General features: G+C 37.1%; 1 protein-coding gene across 2 annotated transcripts in view; it reads left to right on the top strand.

Annotated features, from left to right (window-relative positions):
- The window catches only part of LOC131034562 (DExH-box ATP-dependent RNA helicase DExH8), a 279,913-nt gene that overhangs the window by 199,744 nt on the left and 57,947 nt on the right, over positions 1-22,222 (top strand). For both annotated transcript variants that reach the window (XM_057966082.2, XM_057966083.2), the window contains exons 8-9: positions 10,877-11,160; positions 11,265-11,384. In XM_057966082.2, coding sequence (XP_057822065.2) covers positions 10,877-11,160; positions 11,265-11,384 — 404 coding nt within the window. The remainder of the gene's footprint in view (positions 1-10,876; positions 11,161-11,264; positions 11,385-22,222) is intronic.

Genomic DNA, 22,222 nt, shown 5'->3' on the forward strand with positions numbered 1-22,222 from the left:
AGGGTGGTGTCTACATAAATTTTCTTTTTTTGCTCCTTAACTAATATTAAACATATTTGAGTCTCTTCCTCCCTTTTTCATGCCAAATGAAGTTCTCTCATCTCCCTTTTATATCTCATGTTTGAGGGAGTTGCAACTTTTCATTTCATGCCTTTTGACCATTCATTAAACTTAACTAAATTTTAATTATATTAAATTTTATTTTATATTTTAATTATTTATTACTATTATTAATAAATCATATTTCAACAAGGGGACATTACAGCAAATCTGTGAACCTGAACCAGGATCCAAACCAGAATTGGTAATGTAGCTTGTAAACTAACTAAAGCATTGCTTGTTACATCCTTAGGAGACGCTACCACTTAAAAGAATAGGATATCAATCAAAAGGTTGAGAACCTAGTGTAGGGCACACCTTACCATTCAATGACTTTTGGAGAACTTTGACTATGTGATTACCTTTAAGCAAATTCAATGTTGATGGTGCTAGTGTTTGTTATTGTTACCTCTGTCAGCCGCAAAATATATGTGTTTCGTGGTCGCCTAACATACAACAATAAATTCTGCTACAGATGTGAGGATAGTGTTTACTCCATACCGGGTGAGTTCCCATATTACCAGAAGTAAACAAAATGTAGCAAGTACATGAACACTAACAACAGATATCATTCACTGAATAATTCGTAGAACATTTATAGCAGAAAGATATAGCTTTATTTCATCATGTAAACTAGATACATAGTAAGAATGGTCCTGTTCCTGTTATAACATGGCATATATACTGTCTGGCGGTTGGCGGAGATATCAACCATCGCCAACTACCAACTAATCCCTACAGGAACATTACATGGCCAATTATTAACCAAATATAACAAATATTATTGTTATGTCGGTAAATAACCGCCAACATCAACCTCCCCCCCCAAAAAAAAGAAGTCTTCTAGATGACTAAGACAAAATGGGGCTATTAATCTACAAACTACTAAGAATAGGGAGGGTTAGAAGACATCCTCGGAGTAGTGGATGTTGGAAATTGCTGTTGGAGGTGCTGAAGTTGCTTCGTGTGGAGCTGCAGGTTGTGCTCGACAACAAGCTGGCGCTCCCTGGTAGTCTTCACCATGTAGCCTACCTCCATTATATCTTTGTCCTTTTGCTCCACCTGTCTCGTGAGTAGGGCCAGACGATCCTCCAATTCCCCCAACTTGGCACTCTACTTAGCTACAAGTGTCTTCTGGTGCTGCACCTCCTCCTCCAGAGCAACTTGCAATTTTTGGTTGGTCGCTATGAGTTCAGTTTGATGGTCCAACACCTTCTAAATGCAGGTGACTTCCTCCATGGCAACCTCTCACTTTGCCTAGGCCCTACGCATCTGAAAAAAGGTCTCTCTAAAAGAGATCTCCATGCTCTGCAACGTGGCCCCAAATCTTCCCTGTCCCTCCATGGTATGCCTTTGCCACCAACTCCCCACCATCTCCTCAGTCTCTGCAGCTGGCCAGCCGTTCTGTGTAAAATGCCATGCAAACTCCTCTTGGCATCCGTTCTTCATGAATGTGAGAAGTTTCTCAGCCTCAGGTACGGAGCCCACATCCACCTTCCTGGCTAAGTCGGCAAAACGTTGGGTAACATCCGTCAGACCATCCAACTCAACCAAAAATCTACAAACGGATCCTAGTGCATTATGTGGGTTAGGTCGGGACATCCTAATGCTGTTATCTCCATGGTCTTCCTCCCATCTCCCTAACTCAGCACCAACCATCCCCTTTTCTCCTAGTTTGATGCTTTCATCTTCAATGTCTATGATTGTTTTATCCCTCTAGCTTTCCTCCTTGTTGCCATGTTGCTCTATTCCTGTGGCTATCTCTCCCCCATTTAGCCACCCACAATTGCACTTGGTGAAGGGGGTGGGGGTGTGTTTGCTGCCATGACAAATGTGCCCAACCAACTATCCCAAGAGGTATCCACATCCTTTGTTGGTACTGCTCCCTTTATCATAGCAATCTCCTCCACAATCTTTAGGGTATTCTCTTGTACCACTCCCTCAGCCATAGGGGTACCTCCCGTACCACCCCCTCGACGGTAGGGGTAACTTGCTGTACCACTCCCTCGGTCGTAGGGGTATCCTCCCATGCCACTCCCTCGGCCATAGGGGTAACCTGCTGGACTACTCCCTCGGCCGTAGGGGTATCCTCCCATACCGTAGGGGTATCTTCTTGTACCACTCCCTCTATTGCAAGTGTGACTTTATGTGGAAAAGACACATGGTGTCGTGCTTGTACAGGTGCGTCAGGTATCCTCTGCTTGAACAAAACACCTACAGAAGTAGCCTCTTCGAGGGGTGTGGCTATCCTAAGTGACTTAGTCGGTACCAAATGTGCTATAGAAGGTAACTTTGTTGCTGCAAACTTAACCCTCGCAATAACCCTCTTTGTCGTAGGGGTAGGTGTTCCCCTCGGTGGTGGTACCAGTACGTCCCCCTTAGCTGTTGCCGACCGCTCTTCTTCCCTTCCTTCCAAGTGTCGCCCCTCTAATTCTACATCCTCTTTTGAGTCGATGCCATGGGGTGCCAATCTGAAACTATTGTCGCCACTTCCGCTCTCTACCTCCTCTGTGTCTTCTTCCTCTTTTGCCTCCTCCGAACTATCCTCCTCCTCTATGCTTGGCTCACTCTCCCATCATTGCCTCTTCCTAGTCGGTTGTACACTTTCATTCTCAAGAATATCCCAATGTACCCAGTAGTACATTGGCTACTTGTTTGGTTCGACCTTGCTTTGCGGTTGAAACTTGCCCCATCTTTCAGGTGGTACTTGTGTCCCCACGACTTCCAAAAACATGCCAATTGTGTGATGGCACATATAAAAGGCCTTATGTTCTAGAGATAAAACGTCGTGAATCCTATCTGAAAGCAGCTGAGCCCAATTATAGACCTTCCCGTTACGAATGCTGTTCATTAATCCTATCATCCAGAAGACTATATCTGACGCTCGACTGGCTCTTGTGAGTCTATTCTTCACCAGGTCCTTAAGGCACCGCCAGTTAGGATTGCTAATAAAAGTTCTTTTCAATCCTCTGTTGCTGCTTCTGGTCACAAGCTATTCCATTCTGTCGATGTCAAGTCATTGCAGCAAACTAGCTTCAACAACCACTCCTTCATTTTACTTCCTGGCTTTGTGGCTGTGTTGACGTGGACGAAATCGCATTGCTGCAAACTCCATACGGCCAACGCAGAATAGAATAGCCGACTGATTATCCTACTCTCTCTTGAGATAAAGACTCTAATGCTGTTTTCTAAGTTTGATCAAAGGAGACTACCTCAAGGTTTCTTTTGTCAGGTCTTGACTGCGGGATCTCTCAGTGGCTTGATGTGTTTATGCTGGAAACACAAGGGGACTTACGATGTGCAACAAGCTAGTCTGCTGTGATTCTCGAATTATGCAATAAAGAGCAAAAGGAAAGGGTTAGGAGATCTAAAACTAACAACACGGGTATGCGGGTAGACGGATTCCACATAACCAATTCTTGCTTGGCCAGAATGGCTCACAACCTTGCAGGAACGGTGCAATCTTCAAAGGAACTTGGAAGATTTTCAGATTGGAGATGCACGGCTAAGCACCCAATTCTGGCGCAGCTCAGACGGACACCTGCAAATTGAACTAAGCACAATTGAAGGCTCAGGTTAACCACACAAAAGGATACACAATTAGTATATCCTCAGTGGTATGAGCCCGAATCTATCAAATACCTGCACACCCAAAATAGAAAGATCTATCTAAAATGCTGAAAGAAACCATGCAAACAGGATGAAAACAAGACAATAAACACCAAATCAATGTTCATATATTGATCTCAACTGCCTATTACAACAATTTTTGCAGCATCTCTATGCTATTGCTAAGATCTAACCTATTCTAACTCTAAAATCTAACTATCTAACCACCTCACTATCTAACAATCTAACAATCTCTAACAATCTAACCCTTACAAAAGAAAGGCCTCTGCCTTTTATAGATATTACAATTTTGAACTGAAGGCTAGGATGGACTGCATCCAAGGGTCCTGATCTGCCTTCCAGAAGCTGACAGCCTTGACCCATGCCGAATTAATTCTCAGTTATCCAACCAGCAACTATCTCAACTACTTGCCACTATTTGGCTTTAATTCAGGTCTATCCAATCTTCTTGGTGGTTGGAAATAGTTATCCACAAAAATATCTTGCACGGGACTTATAGGCAGTTTACAATAAAGCAATTTCAGCTTTTAGGAATTGAATTCTTGGAATTAAATCCATCTGTGCACTCTCTCGAGAATGCATAGACTGAGTGTTCTTTTGCCTTTTTGCCTCCAATTTCGCCAGTGGACTTCATCTATGTTCAACGGCACGGTTCCCAATGCTCGGTTGCTCTTGCGCTCCTGTATCTTTTCTTTTCCAATCTTCAGCGCCTGGCCTTGAATTGCGATCCTTCCTTGATTTGCATTTGAGGTCTTTCTCCTGGTTCTTCGATGACGTCCTGCGATCAACCAATTTCACTTAATTAAATCAATTTGGAAAATTAAATAATTTAATTTAACAAACATTAAATTTAATTACGACGTCTGGCTTGAGAAGCTCTTTGCGGGATGTATCTTGAAAATGCTTCTCTTCCTCTTCGATTGTGAAATCTGATCCTTGGTCTTGATGGTGTTCGGGCGATTTACTTCTACGTGTTTACCTTTGGAGTCTTGGACGTTTTAAATGGGTTTATGGCGCGATTCTGGAGGTTTGGAGAACTTCTGCAAATTTTAAAATCATAACACTCATGCTTTTCTGGTGAATTTTGGAGAACGGAGGGCACCTTTGAAATTTGCAAAAACTTCGGACCTTTGGCATTCTTTGCAAATTCGGAGCATTTGAACTTTTTGCGAATTTTAAAGGCAAATTCGGAGCTAAGGGCCACTTTGCAACTCTTCACGTTTTTCACATATTTCACATTTCGCCCCAGGGTCCGAAAATGAGGACTTAAGGCGAATTTCGGACCTTATGACATATTTTGCAAAATCGCGATTTTCAAACATTTCGCCCCAGGGTCCAAACATGGACACTTAAGTGTATTTTCAGAGCTTTTCACGTTTTTGGCGAACTCTCATTTTCGGAGCTAAACCACCTTTTGCAATATAAGTGAACTTCGGACCTAAACATGTTTACAAAATCGGAGTTTGAAGGCGTTTTTACAAATTTCTGAGTTTTCGCGATTTTAAAATGAACCTCGGAGTTTCGGACGCCAAACGTCTTTGGCGAATTTACCCAGATTTCGGACCTGAAAGCGAGTTTGGAAATTTCGCGATTTTAATGCGAACTTCGGAGGTAGGGTCCGAAATTGGGCGTTTAAGTGTTTTTCGGGGCTTGAAGCGCTTTCGTCAGTTTTCGGACCTAGTGCGTCCTTTTATATTTCGCGTTTTTTAAACCCAGGGGTCCGAAAATAAACATTTCGGGTTTTCGGACCTGAAGCGTCCGTTTTAAAACTTTGCGCTTTCTTTTATTTTCTTCCAAGGGTCCGAAAAGAGGGACTTAAGTGATTTCGGACTTGGAGGCGCTTTTGCAAAATCGTGTTTTTTAACATTTCGCCCCAGGGTCCGAAAATGGACTCTTAAAGTGTTTTTCGGACCTTGAAACACTTTTTTGCGATTTTGTCATATTTAGAAATTTCGGCCCTAGGGTCCGAAAATGATGCTTAAAGTGAATTTCGGACCTTGAAACACTTTTGGCAACTGTTAACCTTTTCAACTTTTGGCTTCTGGGTCCGAAATTAAGCATATGGAATATAACATTTAAGTATAAGAAAGGAGAAAGACACTTATACTTTAAGTTATATTCCATATATACTTTCAGGATGTTTGAGAGTGGTTTCGGCCCTCCAGGAGTTATATTGCAAATTCTAGTTTTTGGAGGTTTCCTCAGTTTTCAGAGTTAGCCAAATTTCAGGATCAGGGAATTCCAGACTTAGCCAAATTTCATGATCAGGACAGAAAGGCACAAACTGGGGGGTCCCTGTCCAAGACGGGGATGGGTGTGCGATTCGCACAACAGGCTGCCTCCCCTCTATTGGGAATGCCAAATACCCGCTGAAATTCGTGTGGTTTAAAGGATACTATGATGGTAGAGCCCTGGTACTGCACAATAGACCATTGTGAATAGGATTCATACCTTGCTACAAGGGTACGAAGAACGGGCTCAAATTCCTTCACGTTAAACACAGGCATGTGTATAGCATGGTCCACCTTTGCTTTTCTGAGGTAAGCTTTCAGAGGATGGACTGCGGGGTTTTAATCCCACTGGGTACGACACTCAATCCCTGTTACACTCTCGAATGTCAAGCTTTCTACTATTACCTTCTCCTCACGCTGGACTCTCAAATTTGGCACTTACAAATTTTATTGCTAGGCTGAGTGCCGTTATGACTGTTATTATAACGGTCCCCTTTTTTCGCCCGACTGGGGTTGCGCAAACTCGTCCTAACCATGCCAACTTTGTCGTACCAATTTCTCCTTCCAAGTTGCTAATCTCCCCTACGCCGTACGACTGTATCTCCTTATACACTACCACGTATAGACTGCTTTCTTCATTGTATGGATCTCTTCCTTCACCCACTATCCCGTACGGATTTAGCGGCTGACTTCTTCCACTGTACGACGGGCGTACGACATCGAATGCAATAGGCCCTGCATGCTGTGTTCTTTTCGTATGGGCTATGCAGGGCAATTCCCCTCCTTCATAGGGCTCTGCAATTTACCGTATTGGTTGTACTGCATTTTATATCAAAATATGCCAGCAAGTAAGCATTTCATTTCAGTTGTGTTTTTGAGTTGTAGCTGTGAACACATGGTTAGTAAACTTTATATCAGCATTAGTGAGATTGATTTAATTCATTTACATTATGCATCTGTAGCAGTTGTTTGTTTATGTTTTGTGAAATCACTTTCCTTGTATTGTTAATGATTTGGCATTTTGTCAAATGTTGGAAAAATGAAATTGAACTAGCTTCTGCGCTTGCCACAACTAGTGGGAGCGACATTCCAATTGATTTAGTACATTATAATAAATTAAATTATGAATTAAAAATAAAACTATATTATGAATTTTTAATACATTATAATAAATCAGAGTAGCTGGAAACTCCTTTGTCCCTTAATACATTATAATAAATCAGAGTAGCTGGAAACTCCTTTGTCCCTCCCTGGGAACGTGTATCCCCGTATCCGTTCCCGTATCTGAAACAAATGCGTATCCTATACAGCCTGGATACACATTGAATAATGTACCCACATATGCCCAAAAAACTTTGATTTCCAATCATACTAGATACTATGTGATTTGATTTTTTTTAAATGACGGAAATCTTCCTAAATTCAGTTTTATAAAACTTCATTCATGCATTTTAAAAAAAAAAAAATGGGTATAAACAAAACCTACACCCAATGAGAAAGACAAATGAAATGTTTTTCTATTTGAGTGACCCATTTTTTGGGTTATCTTCCAATGCAACTCTACTATTTTTGCATATTGTAAAATGTTAAATCAACTTATCATTATTTATGTAGCAATTATGTGTCTATATTGCTTTTTTATGAATGATGTATCCAGCCGTATCCATATTGGGGGTCTTAAAAAATGGCCGTATCCGTATCCGTATCCGATACCGTATCCGTGTCCATGCAACTTTGTAATAAATTTAAAAAACATTCTAAAATAAATGTATTTCAAATTTTAATTTTTAATTTAGTAATATATAAATAATTAATGTTAAATATTGCATATTAAATAATAAATATATTTTAAGGTGGAGATGGAGTGCGAAACTCTATCACAATCTTAAAATATATTTATTACTTAATATCTCCTGAGATATACATGGCATCTAGTTCTGATAAACTCCTGTTTGAAAGGCACTTTTTGAAGCGGATCGATGGCATCAGAGCAATTTTCATTAGATCAACAGTTTTCATTTGTTCGTGGCACCTTTCAGGTTTGTGGGGGCATAAACTCTATTTCCAGCGCAACATAAGGAGAATACGCTTATTCATTCCCGCTCAAGATTCAGGCCTATTCCTCCAGAATGTAAATGTGTATCAGACGACAGAATACATTTCAATTTAAAAAGCCCTAGTTTTGCTCTGTACAAATTTTGAGCCGAATTTTTAATATTTTATTGAAATTTGCCAAATTTCAAATTTCATGTATGAAATTCGATGAATGCAGTGACATAGATATCAACTATCGTCAGGCATCGAAGGAACAACAGATTATCTTTAATTACTGGCAGATCTTACTTGCTGCATATCATATAAATTTACAGGCAGATAATATAAAATTACTGGCAATCATTGCTATTAAAACAGATTGGTATGTTGTGTCTTACTTAGGAATCAAATACTTATTTACAGTCATTATATCTTAATACTATTAGGAATAAGGGCAGATATATGGCCTATAGTATAGCTGTTACATTTATTCTTATTTACACACATAACAGAAATAATAAGATCAATATTTGTTAATTAGATTTATATAACAGTTTGCTTAATTTCAATTGTTTACATATATATTTATAATATATGAGAAGTTAGTATACTCATAGCCTGATCCTTAATCATTCTCCATTAATACCACCCAAAATAGGTGAGCCCCATGAGGTGGTATGGATGGGTGTTCCTGAAACCCCTTGGGCCTATTTATGGAGACTGGTTTCCTAATGCCTTAACAAGTAATTCCCCATCCTCCATTAGGGTTGATAATTAGGAAAGAAGTATGGATTGGGGCTTAAGTACACTATCTATCAATTTTATTATGAATACTAATTGGCCCCTAGTTTTAATTATCTGATCTAAGGCATAATAATGTATAGTGATGTATGAAATTATTGGGAAAAAGGCAGCTTGCTAGTATGGGACATTACAACGCTATTTTTTGCAAAACTAGTTATGGGTAGGTAATCTTTCTTTGTAGTTACATATTTTTTTGAGAGACAGCGAAAAAATTCATAGACTTCCATAAGTTTGGGCATTTCACTTGATCAATTTCATCTAGATCGTAATAGTAAAACGTTTTTCCATCCAAGAAGTAAGGGGAAACATTAAAGGGGAAATTAAAGCTAGCTTTTAAACATTGTGCAGACAATTTTCACAACAAAATAACAAGAGGATTTTCACAGAAGGATAGATGGATCAACTGAGTAGATTTAAGAGCTTTAAAGTATGGTTTCATTAACTTTCTTAATGCTCTTATTGAGCGCTGATGTTATCTGAAAGGAAGTATGGGTGAGAAACTTCTCAATGATTGAACACTAATGGGGAGTACTTTTATGTCATTCTTAAATTTTATGCATTCATGATGTTGGTGTTAATAGTAGTGAATGTCTTGTAAACTTGTCCTATTTGTGTCTAAATTATAGTTTGAAGACTCTCCTAGTACTCTGCAAGCTACCGTATCCCTGAGCTGGGTGAGCCAAGTCAATCAGACTCCCATGCCGAGTTTGGCTAAGCCTTAGAGAGTATTTGACCAAGTCCTGCTCCAAGACTCGTCAAGTCTTAGGCTTAGATTCTTGAGTCTTGAGTTTAGACTCTTCTATTTGGCGCTTGGACATAACAGCTGCACTTTTTAAAGTGAAATCACAACTTTTTTTTGGTCATTTTTTGTTTTATGGGAACACTAGAAATTTTTCATTTAGGGTTAAGGCTCAAGACATTTTGAAAATTTCTTTCTAAGTTTTTCTTTGAATAGATCTATATCAGAGTCAAAATGTTAAATCTTCATGAAATTTTTTCTTATGATTATGCCCTAATCAGACGTAGAGGTAAATCTAAGTCTCAATGAGGTCTTTTCTTATAATTTATGCCCTAATGAGAGTTTAAGTAGAAAACATTCAGTTTCCTCTAAAATAGTATGCCTTGCTTCAGGATGGTGGCATGGTTAGCACCTACTATTTTAGGATCTGCCCTTTGTTTTTAAGATAAATCCTCCTACCTAAAAGTGAAATAATTTGTCATAAAATCCTAGTATTTTATTTTTATGATTGAGATTCTTCTATGTACTACGCTTTATAAGCTACACAGTATCTATGGCATGAAATAAGAGCATCAAAGTTTTCTTTGTTTTTATATATATTGTATCGTTTTCTTAGTTCCCAGAGTTTATGCCAAAATTTTCCTGTTTTAAACCCAAGTAACTGGATTCTAATTACACTTTTGCGACACTGTATCAATGCTGTGTAAATGGAATTCTATTATGGTTCTCATAGCTTAGATTGTATTTTGTTGTAGTGTCTTGTTAGTTTTTAGGACTTTTGAGTTTACTTGTTTAAGTAATTTCTTTTTTCTTTTTTTTTTGGTTTGCAGCTGTTTATTCTCTTTTTTCATGGGATGATTTTAGATGCCTCCTTGTAGTATCTTGATTGGTCATTCATGGAGATTAATATAATTCATTCTTTTTATATTATTCTTCATCAAGGGTTCAGCCTTGAATTCTGAGAGATACTTCATCCTTCTCAAGGCATATATTGTTATACTAGGTGCGACATGCAGGCCTATTTGACAATCTAGCTTATGTGGAATACAATTAAAGTTGCACTTCTTCCTATGTTATTTTGTTTATTATTATGTTTATCCAGTTTGGTTAGAATGACATATGTACTACCTAAGAATTGCTTTACATGATATACTTTTTTCTATTACTGTCTGCTTTTTGTCTATCACCAGTATAAGTATATTATCTGTATTGTTTAATAGCAGTTGAATCTTTACAATCTGCCATTACATTGCGTTAACTGTAGATAGGCCACAAAGGTTTTAACATTTTCTTTCATTTTATTTGATCTATAATTAGTTAATCATGTAATATTTTACAGTCCTATTTCAAAAAGCACTTGATCCACCTCCTCAAGAAACTGTTGAAGATGCCACAGATACGTTGGTTTCAATAGGTGCTCTTAAGGTATCATCTGATCACAGGCAAAAGGTTGAACCAACACTATATGGTCGTTTGCTTGGAAGTCTACCACTTTCCTTGGAGGCTTCAATGCTTGTCGTTAAGTTTGGCCAATGTGGGTTTCTTAGAGAAGGTGCTGTGATTGGTTCATTGATGGATTCACGACCAATGCCTATAGTGCAACCATTTGGAGAGAAATCGTTGGTATGATTATTTATGGATGATTATACATATTTTGTTACGAACTTTGAAAAATATATGTACTGTCTTTGAATGTTCTTATCCCGACACCGTCTCTCATTTCTCAGTTTAATAGCTATGTGGAGTGCTATTATAAGGACGAAAGTGGATCTTCTGGTACCACACAAAATGAAACCATATTAACAGCAAATCTCTGTGCAGTTCAGTTTTGGCAGCGCGTTTTCAAAGTAATTATGGTTATATTTTTGTTTTTCTTATTCTGTTTAATGGAATCTCTGTTCACTGTTAAACTAAGATGAAAAAACTAACATAGAAATTTAATTAGATTTTTCTTGCCTGATATATATTGTTGAATGGAAACCATAGTATGACTCAATCGGACCTCATACTTTGTCTAGCATGGAACTCCCCTAATATCTTCTATTTCAGTTTTTTTCAGAGGTTAATGTATTTATGTAAGAAATGTTGCTTTTTTGAGATCAATTAAAATACCATTGTTTTACACCATAAAACAAAAGTGAAATATAAGTTTCAGAAACAGAAATGTGTTTGTTCATTCCTCGAAACCATTTGGATGCTATTTATTAACTATAAAATCATTTCCTTCTCCATCCTTTGATCCATCTGTAAGCTTAGTATGACACACCGCATACATGTGTAGAGAAAATATAAATACCCTTATGCTATCTATCATCCAATTTATTGATTATGTTTTCATTTTCTTAAACCCCAAAAATATTCAATCTGTCAATCTATGATATACATTCTCATCCATCCGTTGCTGAGAAATAGAGCTTTCATGCATGCTAGTTGCCAGCAGCAGCTACTGTATAATTTCAAGCCCTCTAATACCATTGTTTTGATTTCTACCTGAGAAGATAACATTCAAGACCACAGCCACTGCTACTGTTGTTTTGATTTTCGCTTAAGGAGGTAACACTAAAAGACAGAACCACCATTGCTAGTAACCATGCATGAATTTGGGCTGGGGGCCTGGCTCGATTGGCGAGAGCTTCCTATGGTAGGTGCAAGGTCACAAGGTCCAATCTCCCCCAACCCACATGGTACTGGAGGGCATGTCGCACCAGCATCACCAGTCATGTTAAAATGTTTACCCGGCACACTGCAGTTTATGGGGGGGCTACCCAATTCATGCTGTCTTAAAAAGAAACTGTGGATGAATTTTCTTATCAACTCAGACTCTTTCTTTACGACTATGCTTTAGCATGTAGTACAGGAGATATATTCTCAAGCATTAGAATAATTAATTGAAATTGATGCAATTTTTTGTGCATGGGCTCTATGTTCCTATGATTTGATTCTATTAATTTTTTACACCATCCAAATTGTGAAGATAGACTTCGCTTCTATTTAAGGTAGGAACATTGTTTGCTGATTTTGGGTCCAAATAGTATCTTACAATTCCATTTCTCAAAGCCATTGGCTATTAACATATGCACTGAAATTTCCATTCCAGTGTGTTAATAGATAAACATTTTTATCATAGAAATTCCATTCTATTATCCACACTTCGACAGTTGTGCTTACCATTTAAGTCCAAACATAAAGTAATGACTATTAAGAAGAGAATCCAAACTACTTTCTTGTGTATTTGAATTTTCATCCAATTATTCATAGTTCCACTAGTCCCCTTTTGTGGAGGATATTGAAACAGGGGAAATTTGAGAGGAGATGACTGGAAGCACCCTGAAATTGTATGTAAACTAAAAAAGGGAATGACATGGTATTCTGCACCAAAAAAATAAAAAATGTAAAAAGCTACAAATTAGAATTAATTTAATTAAAATAATATCCAAACTGGATAAATCAATCATTTTCTCATTAGTGATAGTAGAATTATTATAAAAATGAAAATTCAATGATACTTATACTACTTAGCACTTTCACACCACAAAAGAAAAAAAAAAAAAAACTACTATCACAAATGAATAGTATGATGTAACTTATTTAAATAAAAAATTAGAGAGGATAAACCATGCTAAATGCGTTAAGAGACATGGTGGAATTCATCCCTTTTAGGTGTATAGGTGGGGGATGTCTCAATTGCATCCCCTGTCCATGTCCCTTGAGGGAAAATTTCTCAAGGGCAGTGAGAGCTTTGGATGCAGCCACATGGAATGTAGAATTAATAGAATGGCATTTGACATAAGTTTGAGTTCGTATGTTTGATCCAGCAGTGTAGACTTCATGGAATAGTGTTCATTGACTTTGTTTCCCAATAAATAAGGTACTGGATTAGAACTCTACTTCATTTGTCAATGTCAATGTATAGTCAAATGTCATATAAAGCTGATTGACTTTGTCATGGGAAGTTCTATCATGTACATGATGACATAAAAAGTCCACCATAATAAGAAAAACAGAAATGAGGTTAAATAGGTTAAAAATAGGAAAGCAAGTTTACTTTTGGTCGTAGGAAGTCATGTGAGGTTCCAAGTTTATTTTGTGAACTGAATTAATAACTGTTTACACATTGTACTATTAAGAAAAAAGGAGTGAAATAAGGAATTTATCGTAATGTGTGAATTTTGTAATTGTTTAATGTTGTGTATGAATAGTGATTATGCAGTTTCATTATTCAACCTTGTGTGAGACCTTGTACAAATGATGTACTTGTTTTGATATATGCAATCTCATTGCCCAATCTTGTGTGCAATCTTGTATGGATGGTGAATTTGTAATGATATATGCAATTTCATTGTTCAACCTGTTTTATTTTGGCAATCTGTATTTTCGTGGACAGCACTAATTTCTATTCTTTGCAATCAATTCAAAACTTAGTGCACATTTTTTCAAATGCTTTGAAAATCCAATTTTTTTTGCTTGGGTACTGTTGTGACCTTTTTCCACACATCGCTCCATTGCAAATGGGGAGCCCCAGTTGTTTTGCGCTTTTAGGGTTTTTGAGTCACCAATCTTTGCAAGTCTAGAGTTAGAGGTTTTCAAGAGTTTTTTCTAAGTCCTCAAGTCAATCAGACCAATCATGATCAAATGGGCATTTTTGACATCACAAAAGTGCTAAGGCAAAGGCAAAGGACGAAAAATGCAACTGCTTAAGGTCAATTCTGATAACTTCCTATTTTTGTGGAAATCTGCTTTTTTGCATTTTTAAGCTTTTTGGAAAGTTGACCTAGGATTAGGTCATGACAATGAGATTCTTGTTTTCGAAATGAAAAGTTTGTATCTCCAAGATGAAAACGCAAGAAAATTCTTTAGACAAGAAGTTCATTTGAAGAAAGGCATTGATCTAGAAGTTCCAAAATGAACATGCTAGAAATCCATGGTGATGAGCAAGAAAATTTACTAAGTGTTCAAGCAAGAATGAAGGAAGTTCCTTGATGCATGATGAAGTCCGCCCATGCTTGTAAGAAATTCCTTGTGGCATGACGAAGTCCGCCCATGCTTGTAAGAAATTCCTTGTGGCATGATGAAGTTCGCCCTATCAAGAAGAGATCATCCTTAAAAAGACATGAAATCCTACCTAGGAATCTAGGAAATTCCTTGATCAAAGCCCAAGTGATGAGCAAGAAAATTTACTAAGTGTTCAAGCAAGAATGAAGGAAGTTCCTTGATGCATGATGAAGTTCGCTCGTGCTTTTAAGAAATTCCTTGTGGCATGATGAAGTCTGCCCTATCAAGAAGTGATCATCTTTAGAAAGACATGAACTCCTACCTAGGAATCTAGGAAATTCCTTGATCAAAGCCCAAGTCTGCCTTGGCACATGAAAAATTTCCTTGATCAACACACAAGTCCACCTAGGAAAGGAAGGAAGTTCCTTGATGCATGATGAATTCTGCCCATGCTTGTAAGAAATTCCTTGTGGCATCATGAAGTTTGCCACCTAGCATTGGGAAGATTCCTTGAAGTCATAGCAAGTCCGTCCTTCCAATGAGGATCTTCCCTATCCAAGCACCAAGTTCACCCAAGAAGAGAGAAAGGATTTGGCTAAGTATGGCAACAACATGGAAAATTTCTCCAATAAGCACTAAGTCCACCTATGGAGAGGCATAAATTCCTTGAAGAGACATGAAGTCCACCCTCCCAAAGCTTCAAAATTCCTAAGCCAAGCTGAAGTCTGCTCCCTTGAGGAAGAAAGTTCCTTGTGCTCATATAAAGTCTGCCCCCCTTTGATGACAAAATTCCTCAAGCAATGACCAAGTCCGCCTAGGCAGAAGCACCCAAGAAGAGAGAATGTAGGGAAGATTCCCTGCCCACACACCAACCTACATGGACAAGATAAGAAAATTGGCTAAGTATGAAATTATGCTAAGGAAGAGGAAGAGAATATTCTTTGGAATGTTCTAGAAGGATAAAGTCGCCATCTTTTGGAGAGAAAAACAAGGAAGAAGATATTTGAAAGGGACTAAGTTCATCAAATCTACAAAAAACCAAAAGGATGCTAAAAAGTTCAAACTTCTAAGCATTATATTAATTCAACTTGGCATATCATTTCACTTACACTTCTTCTAAGTTCGAAATTGAAGAGATTTCTCTCTAATTTCAAGAGGAAAGAAGGCATTTAAAGAGCAATAATAAGAGAATTCCTTGATTTTGTGAAGGAATTGGATTGAATTCCTAAAAGATTTCATGTTCTTTCAGAAGTAAAGGTGGATTTTCCATCAATTTTCAAAGTTGAAAGTATAATTCTCAGTCCAAAATTCGAGATTTCTATCAATTTTCTGTTTCGAAAGCTGATTTTCACAAATTTTACTAAGTGTTGAGCAGATTCTTTTCGTTCATAGTCTGTTTTCTTCATAGAATTTCAAATTTATGACAGGCTGAAGGTAAAAAGTTGAGACAACAAAGTTTGAAATCCAAAAATTTCATCAGACATAGAATTCACATGTTGAAAGAAATGTTAATTTCTTTGTCTTTTCTAGGCAATAGATGACCACTCAAGGAGGACTTTCGAGGAAAGTTCAAATGAAGTTCGCTAGCAAGGGAGCATAGCTAGAATCTAAAATCACTTCGAAGTGGAAGAAGGTTGGAGACACCAACCTTGTTCATGTTGACTTAAAGGACTTTAAGAAAAGCATGTATGGACAATATGGGTGCCTACCTACAATAATTGCTCGGAGGATGATGAGAAATGGTATTGTTCAAGCAGTTGGATTTCCACCAGTAGTTTAGTGTAACAAATTAATTGTAGAATGTGCCAGACACTACAATGCCCAAGAAAGGTAGATTGTGGCATATGATGGAAGAACATTGGCCTACCTCAGAGAAGTTGTTATCAAAGAGCATTCAGGATTCATAACTACCATGCAACCATGTTCAAAACCAAAGAAGAAACTACAAGGCTTTACTAAGCACAACTTGAACCTTGTGCAACAAATATCAACAAGCTATGGTTGGAGAAACCAAGGCTGCACCACACCAAGATGCCAAAGAAACCTCTTCGTACAGATTTTAAAGAAGACTATGGAGATATCATCTTGCTACTCAATAGAGACATGGGCAGCCCACAAGGTGCACCATTTGAAACTTGGATGCATTATTTCATTGATGAAATCACTATTGGTGTCAAGATGATCAATTGGGTGAGAATAATCAGTAATACTATAGATGAACAACTAAGAAACTTGGAAAGAACAAAATCTTTCTATATGAGTTCTTATGTTATTTACCTACTTGCTAGAAGTTATAGGTACAGAGGATTAATTTGTAGAGGCACAGTGGGTAATGGTGAAAATGAAATCAATGTACATATTGTTACCCACAATTGCAATTTCAAGAGAAATCTCATTTCAAGTGAGTGAATGATGCATTCTTGATGTACATCACCAGAATATTACAAGGAGGAACTCATCAAAGACTTACACAAGAAGCTAAGGACTTGATAAGTAGGTTTGGATCCTGGTTTATTCATTATCCAAGGTTCACATACTTGAGAATTCAAGGATTTACTGGATGTCCTTGCAGACTTCCAATTTATCCCACCAATAGAAGGATACTGCTTGAAGTCTTGAGACAGCTAGAGACATATGAAAGCTTCTAGAGAGGAAAACACAAGGCTGGAATTTCTTTTCCATTTTTTATTTGAAAAATGCTAGAATCTTGTTCAATAGTAAAAGCAACTGAAAATTTAAGGATAGAGATGCAATGGTATCCATTTATCTTCTACCGATCTAGAGCCAACTTCGATCCTCATAATCATATTGGATCGGTAAATGGAGAAAAGTACAAACACAAGATTGACCTTAAAGACTTTTGGGCTAATGCAGTTGATGAATTTGATATCAGGAAAATAATGTGGTCAAGATTATCAATTAATTTGATCAGGACAACCAAACTTTTCCGTGTGCCTCACCAGTTAGAAGATGATGGAGAATACAAAACCACGATATGATGAAGACAAACCTCTTTTTGCAATAAAATGGTCTAATCGTGAACTTGTAGATTTGGCCATCCTGATGAGGCCAGTTGTTAAATATACAGAATGGTGGGTTGATCAACAAATCCAAGGGCTAAAAGGAAGAAATATACCTCTTTACTTACAATTTGATGGGCATTATGGAATCACATTCTTCCAATAATGATGAAGCAACTCAAAATGCCGAGCCACCAGAAAGATAATTGCAAGGAGGAGAAAAGAAACAGTTGAAGGTTCTGCAAAGACAAAAGGAAAGAAAATTGCAAATGGAGCTGTTGGAAAGAAGCAAAAGTCAAGTCAATCTCATTCCTCTATCAGCGCCTCATCCAGAAATTTAAGCAAGATATCAATTCCTCAAAGACGAACCATTGGGTGAAATGGAAATCCCTTCCCCAATTCGTGAAGAAAGAAACATGAAATCTATTCAACAGGAAGTTCACGAGCAACCATCTTCTTCAAACATGAGAATAACAAAATTGGAAAATAATGATTTAAATATCCTAGATGGAGAATTCCAAGAGGGAATGATTTCAGCTATTTGAGGAGTTGAGGATAATCCAGATGATAAAAATAATCAAAAGGATGAAGATATTGAACAGCCCAGAATCCTCGATTGGCTATAGGAAAGGATGAAAGTGAAAGAACCCGTGGGAATTCAACAAGAAGATGATACAACAAAATTCTTGGCTAGATTAGAAAAGGTTACAATAAAAGAACAGCCAAAAAGTATTCCTTGATCCAAAAGGATGATACTAGATTTCGTTCAATTCAAGTGGCTTTGCCAAGAGTTGAGAAGGCAAAAGAAGATATTACTCCCGAAGAGTATGAAATAACGACCATCAACTTGGGCCCAACCACTAAAGAGCAAGAAGTTTAGGAAGTGGATGATTCAATCAAGACAATCAGGGAAAGATTGAAGAAAGTAGTAGAAAAGAATGAGGAATTAAAGATAGAGAATGAGTAGGTGAGAAATTATCTTTAGCACTTGATCAATCCTATTGCTAAAGGAGATGTAGCGGTCCCTCCGCCTTTGGCTCTTCCATAGGAAACAGTTGAAGACTTTGAAGAAATGAAGGTGACAGCTAGAGAAACTAAGGAATGGATGGGAGACATCAATAATGAAGCTGTAACCTTTGTGGCAGAATTGATATTAGCATATGGGCAAACTTCTTCATTACTATCTAGAATTCAAGACATGGCAGAAATGTGGGAAGATCTTCAAAACATTCAAGATAAAGTAATCCCATGCTTGAAGGTGTTTAAAGGAATTTCCAAGCAGTTTTTAATAGATGGACAAGTAATTGCAGCTGGAAACATCTATGACTTCAACACATGGTATTGGGTATTGATAGCAAGAAATGAAATTTTGGAGAAGGTAAAGGTTGATGGTGTCAAAATTGAAGAGCTGATTAAAAAAATTCAAAATAAGATTTTCCTTGTGGCTGTTGATGTGCTTGGATGAAAAGCAATTTGGGAAAATGAAATGAACATGGAAAATCTGAAGGTCAAAGCTCAAGAGAATTTCTTCACTTTCATAGGACTGATCCTTAAGCAAAATTTGACTAAGGCATCCACCTCCTTTTCCATCAAAGATGCCTTTCAGAAACAAGAATGAGATTGGGAGAATGCTTTTGCCACCTATGTTGATGACTTGGACATGATCGAATTCAAGATAAACATGCTGCCACATGTCACAGTGGAAGAGGTTAATCCTCTTGTGTCCAATTTCATTGAATATGATGCCACAGAAAGAGGATAAGGGACGCATTCTTCTAGAAGAAAGCTCCATGTAACATGTGTCTTTCTTTTATTTGCTCTTGTTGGATAAGTATTGTAAACCCTAATTAGCGTATTTGTGTTTTGATCTCAATTGTTGATCTCTGTTTGATCTGGGCCTTTCACTCATTTTAAGACTATATAAACCCCTCTTCTCTCATCTGTATAGGAGAGATTGGTGAAATTGTTGCTTAAGACTATTAAGATAATAAAGTTAATTTGCATTGCTTTGAATCTCTACGTTATCTCATAGTTGCATGGTTTCATATTTTCTTCAGCATAGAATAGAATTTCTTTTATGAAAGTTATTAAATGAATGCAAGATTTGATAGTATTGATTGGTGAAATCGTTGCTCATACTTTTGATGAATAGATGATTTTTATTCGTTGTGCAAAGTTAGCTTGAGCGTATTTCATGGATGTTTAACTTCTACCTTCGGATAAGTATTGTTCATTCGGATGGTACTATTCATTGTATGAAAATTTTAAGCACAATCCTTGAAGATTGCACCAAATTTGTTTAGTTGTTAAGTTGGCAAACCAAATTGTGGTTTAGTTTCACCCAATCACTACCGTCTCTTAAATTCCTAGGAATAGTATAGAATCGCTGAATCCATTTCCTTTTTACCTTTTTTTTGAAATTCAAAATAAGAAAATCCCAAAAAATAAAGAGTTTTTATAGCTGAAAGTTTTCATTGTGAATGAAATTTGCAAGTCTCCCTTGGATTACTGGCTAACATCACCAAACGAGCTATATCGAACATTAAAGTTGGTTTGCATTGCTTTGAATCTCTACGTTATCTCATAGTTGCATGGTTTCATATTTTCTTCAGCATAGAATAGAATTTCTTTTATGAAAGTTATTAAATGAATGCAAGATTTGATAGTATTGATTGGTGAAATCGTTGCTCATACTTTTGATGAATAGATGATTTTTATTCGTTGTGCAAAGTTAGCTTGAGCGTATTTCATGGATGTTTAACTTCTACCTTCGGATAAGTATTGTTCATTCGGATGGTACTATTCATTGTATGAAAATTTTAAGCACAATCCTTGAAGATTGCACCAAATTTGTTTAGTTGTTAAGTTGGCAAACCAAATTGTGGTTTAGTTTCACCCAATCACTACCGTCTCTTAAATTCCTAGGAATAGTATAGAATCGCTGAATCCATTTCCTTTTTACCTTTTTTTTGAAATTCAAAATAAGAAAATCCCAAAAAATAAAGAGTTTTTATAGCTGAAAGTTTTCATTGTGAATGAAATTTGCAAGTCTCCCTTGGATTACTGGCTAACATCACCAAACGAGCTATATCGAACATTAAAGTTGGTAGTTTGTAGTAAAAACATTGGAATCACCATATGATCTTCTTTGCAATCTGAGCATATGCGGTGATTTTATTCAAGAGAGGATAGAGTGTCTTTTGGGAATTTTTATTCTGTGTTCAGTGTGCCATAAAACATGCACCAACAAGTACTTAAATGTTGCTTTAGCTTAAGTCTTGTGCAAAGGCTCAAAAATATTGTATTGCATGTGTATTTTTCCTCAATATATTTAAAATCCTCAAATAAAAAATGGTAAATAATGTAAAAATTTTTGTATATGATTTTCTTTTCTTTTTATAAGGGAGCTCCCCCTTTTAAGTGCAAAGGGAGGCCGCAATATTCTAGGTGATAATCTCACATCTGTACTAGAAATTGTCATTGTGCATTGCGCAAGTCACATGTAAAGTATGCAAAAAATTGAGGTGACATTTACACATACTAAATGCTTTTGGCAACTTTGCTTGGAAAGAAAGGTGCTTTTGACATTTTTTCCCTAAATTTTAACCATGGCCTTGGATGGTTTTGCTCCATGAGGTCATCCTTTGGACCATCTAGTGTTGGTTCAACACCATGAGATTTCATTGTTAAATGCAAGACTTTTGGGATCGATCATATGGATGTAGCTATAAAATTTTTTGTTGAAACCATTGTTGGATCTGTGATTAAATACCTTTAGCAATTGGTTGATGCATGTGTAGTGGATTGAAATATTTTGCAAAATTAAGTTTTTTGAGGGGTTCAAGCTTGCTGAAAATGAATATTATTGCTGCTTTGTATCTCTTAGATTCAAAAGAAATAAGATGAGCCCATGAAGGATTTGGTAGCACACTTCAACAAAATGCTAAGAACGATTCCAAGCATTGTCAATTCAAGTATAAACAATGTTCTTTGATTCTTTATTTCTAAATTAGACCTAGAAATCAAATTCATTCTAAAAATAAGCAGGTTATTAGAGATTTAGGTTGCTAAAAAAGAAGAAATGGAGATAGAAGAAAATATGACACGATTTAGGAAGATGAAGTAGATTGTAAATGATTCATTGAGTGCTTTCAAAGGAATATGGATGGAGCCAGTGATGAAGAAGTGGCCTTTCAAGAAAGCATCCCTCTTCTCGTAGTGCAAAGGCCTAGTAAAGAGACAGATTTTGCCTACCCAACAAGCTTTTCTTAATCTTAGAGTTGGATGAAGGACCTTTGGGTGAACAAGTCTAGATTGATTACTAAATACATGAGAAATTGCACAAGTTTATCACATGACTTATTGTAATGTCCCCATTTTTATGAAATCTTGTTCTGCAATCTTTTGCATATGCGCTAGGAGGGTTCTGATGTTCTTGGTGAGCTCAATCCTCAGTTTTAGTGGGTTGCAACAATAGTTGCTATTCAGTAAGTGCTTGCATGTCACCAATCTGTCTAGTTTTTTGTGGGTTTCTTCTCTTTGGTCATCGGAGAACACTGATATATATAGTAAGTTCTTGCATGGCAAGGATCTTTCTTGGATTTTATGGGTTTGTTCTCTTTGGTCTTTGGAGAACATTGCTATTTGTAGTACGTGCTTGCATGGCATTGATC

This window comes from Cryptomeria japonica, chromosome 5 (genome assembly GCF_030272615.1).
Source record: "Cryptomeria japonica chromosome 5, Sugi_1.0, whole genome shotgun sequence".
Taxonomy (NCBI): Eukaryota; Viridiplantae; Streptophyta; class Pinopsida; order Cupressales; family Cupressaceae; genus Cryptomeria; species Cryptomeria japonica.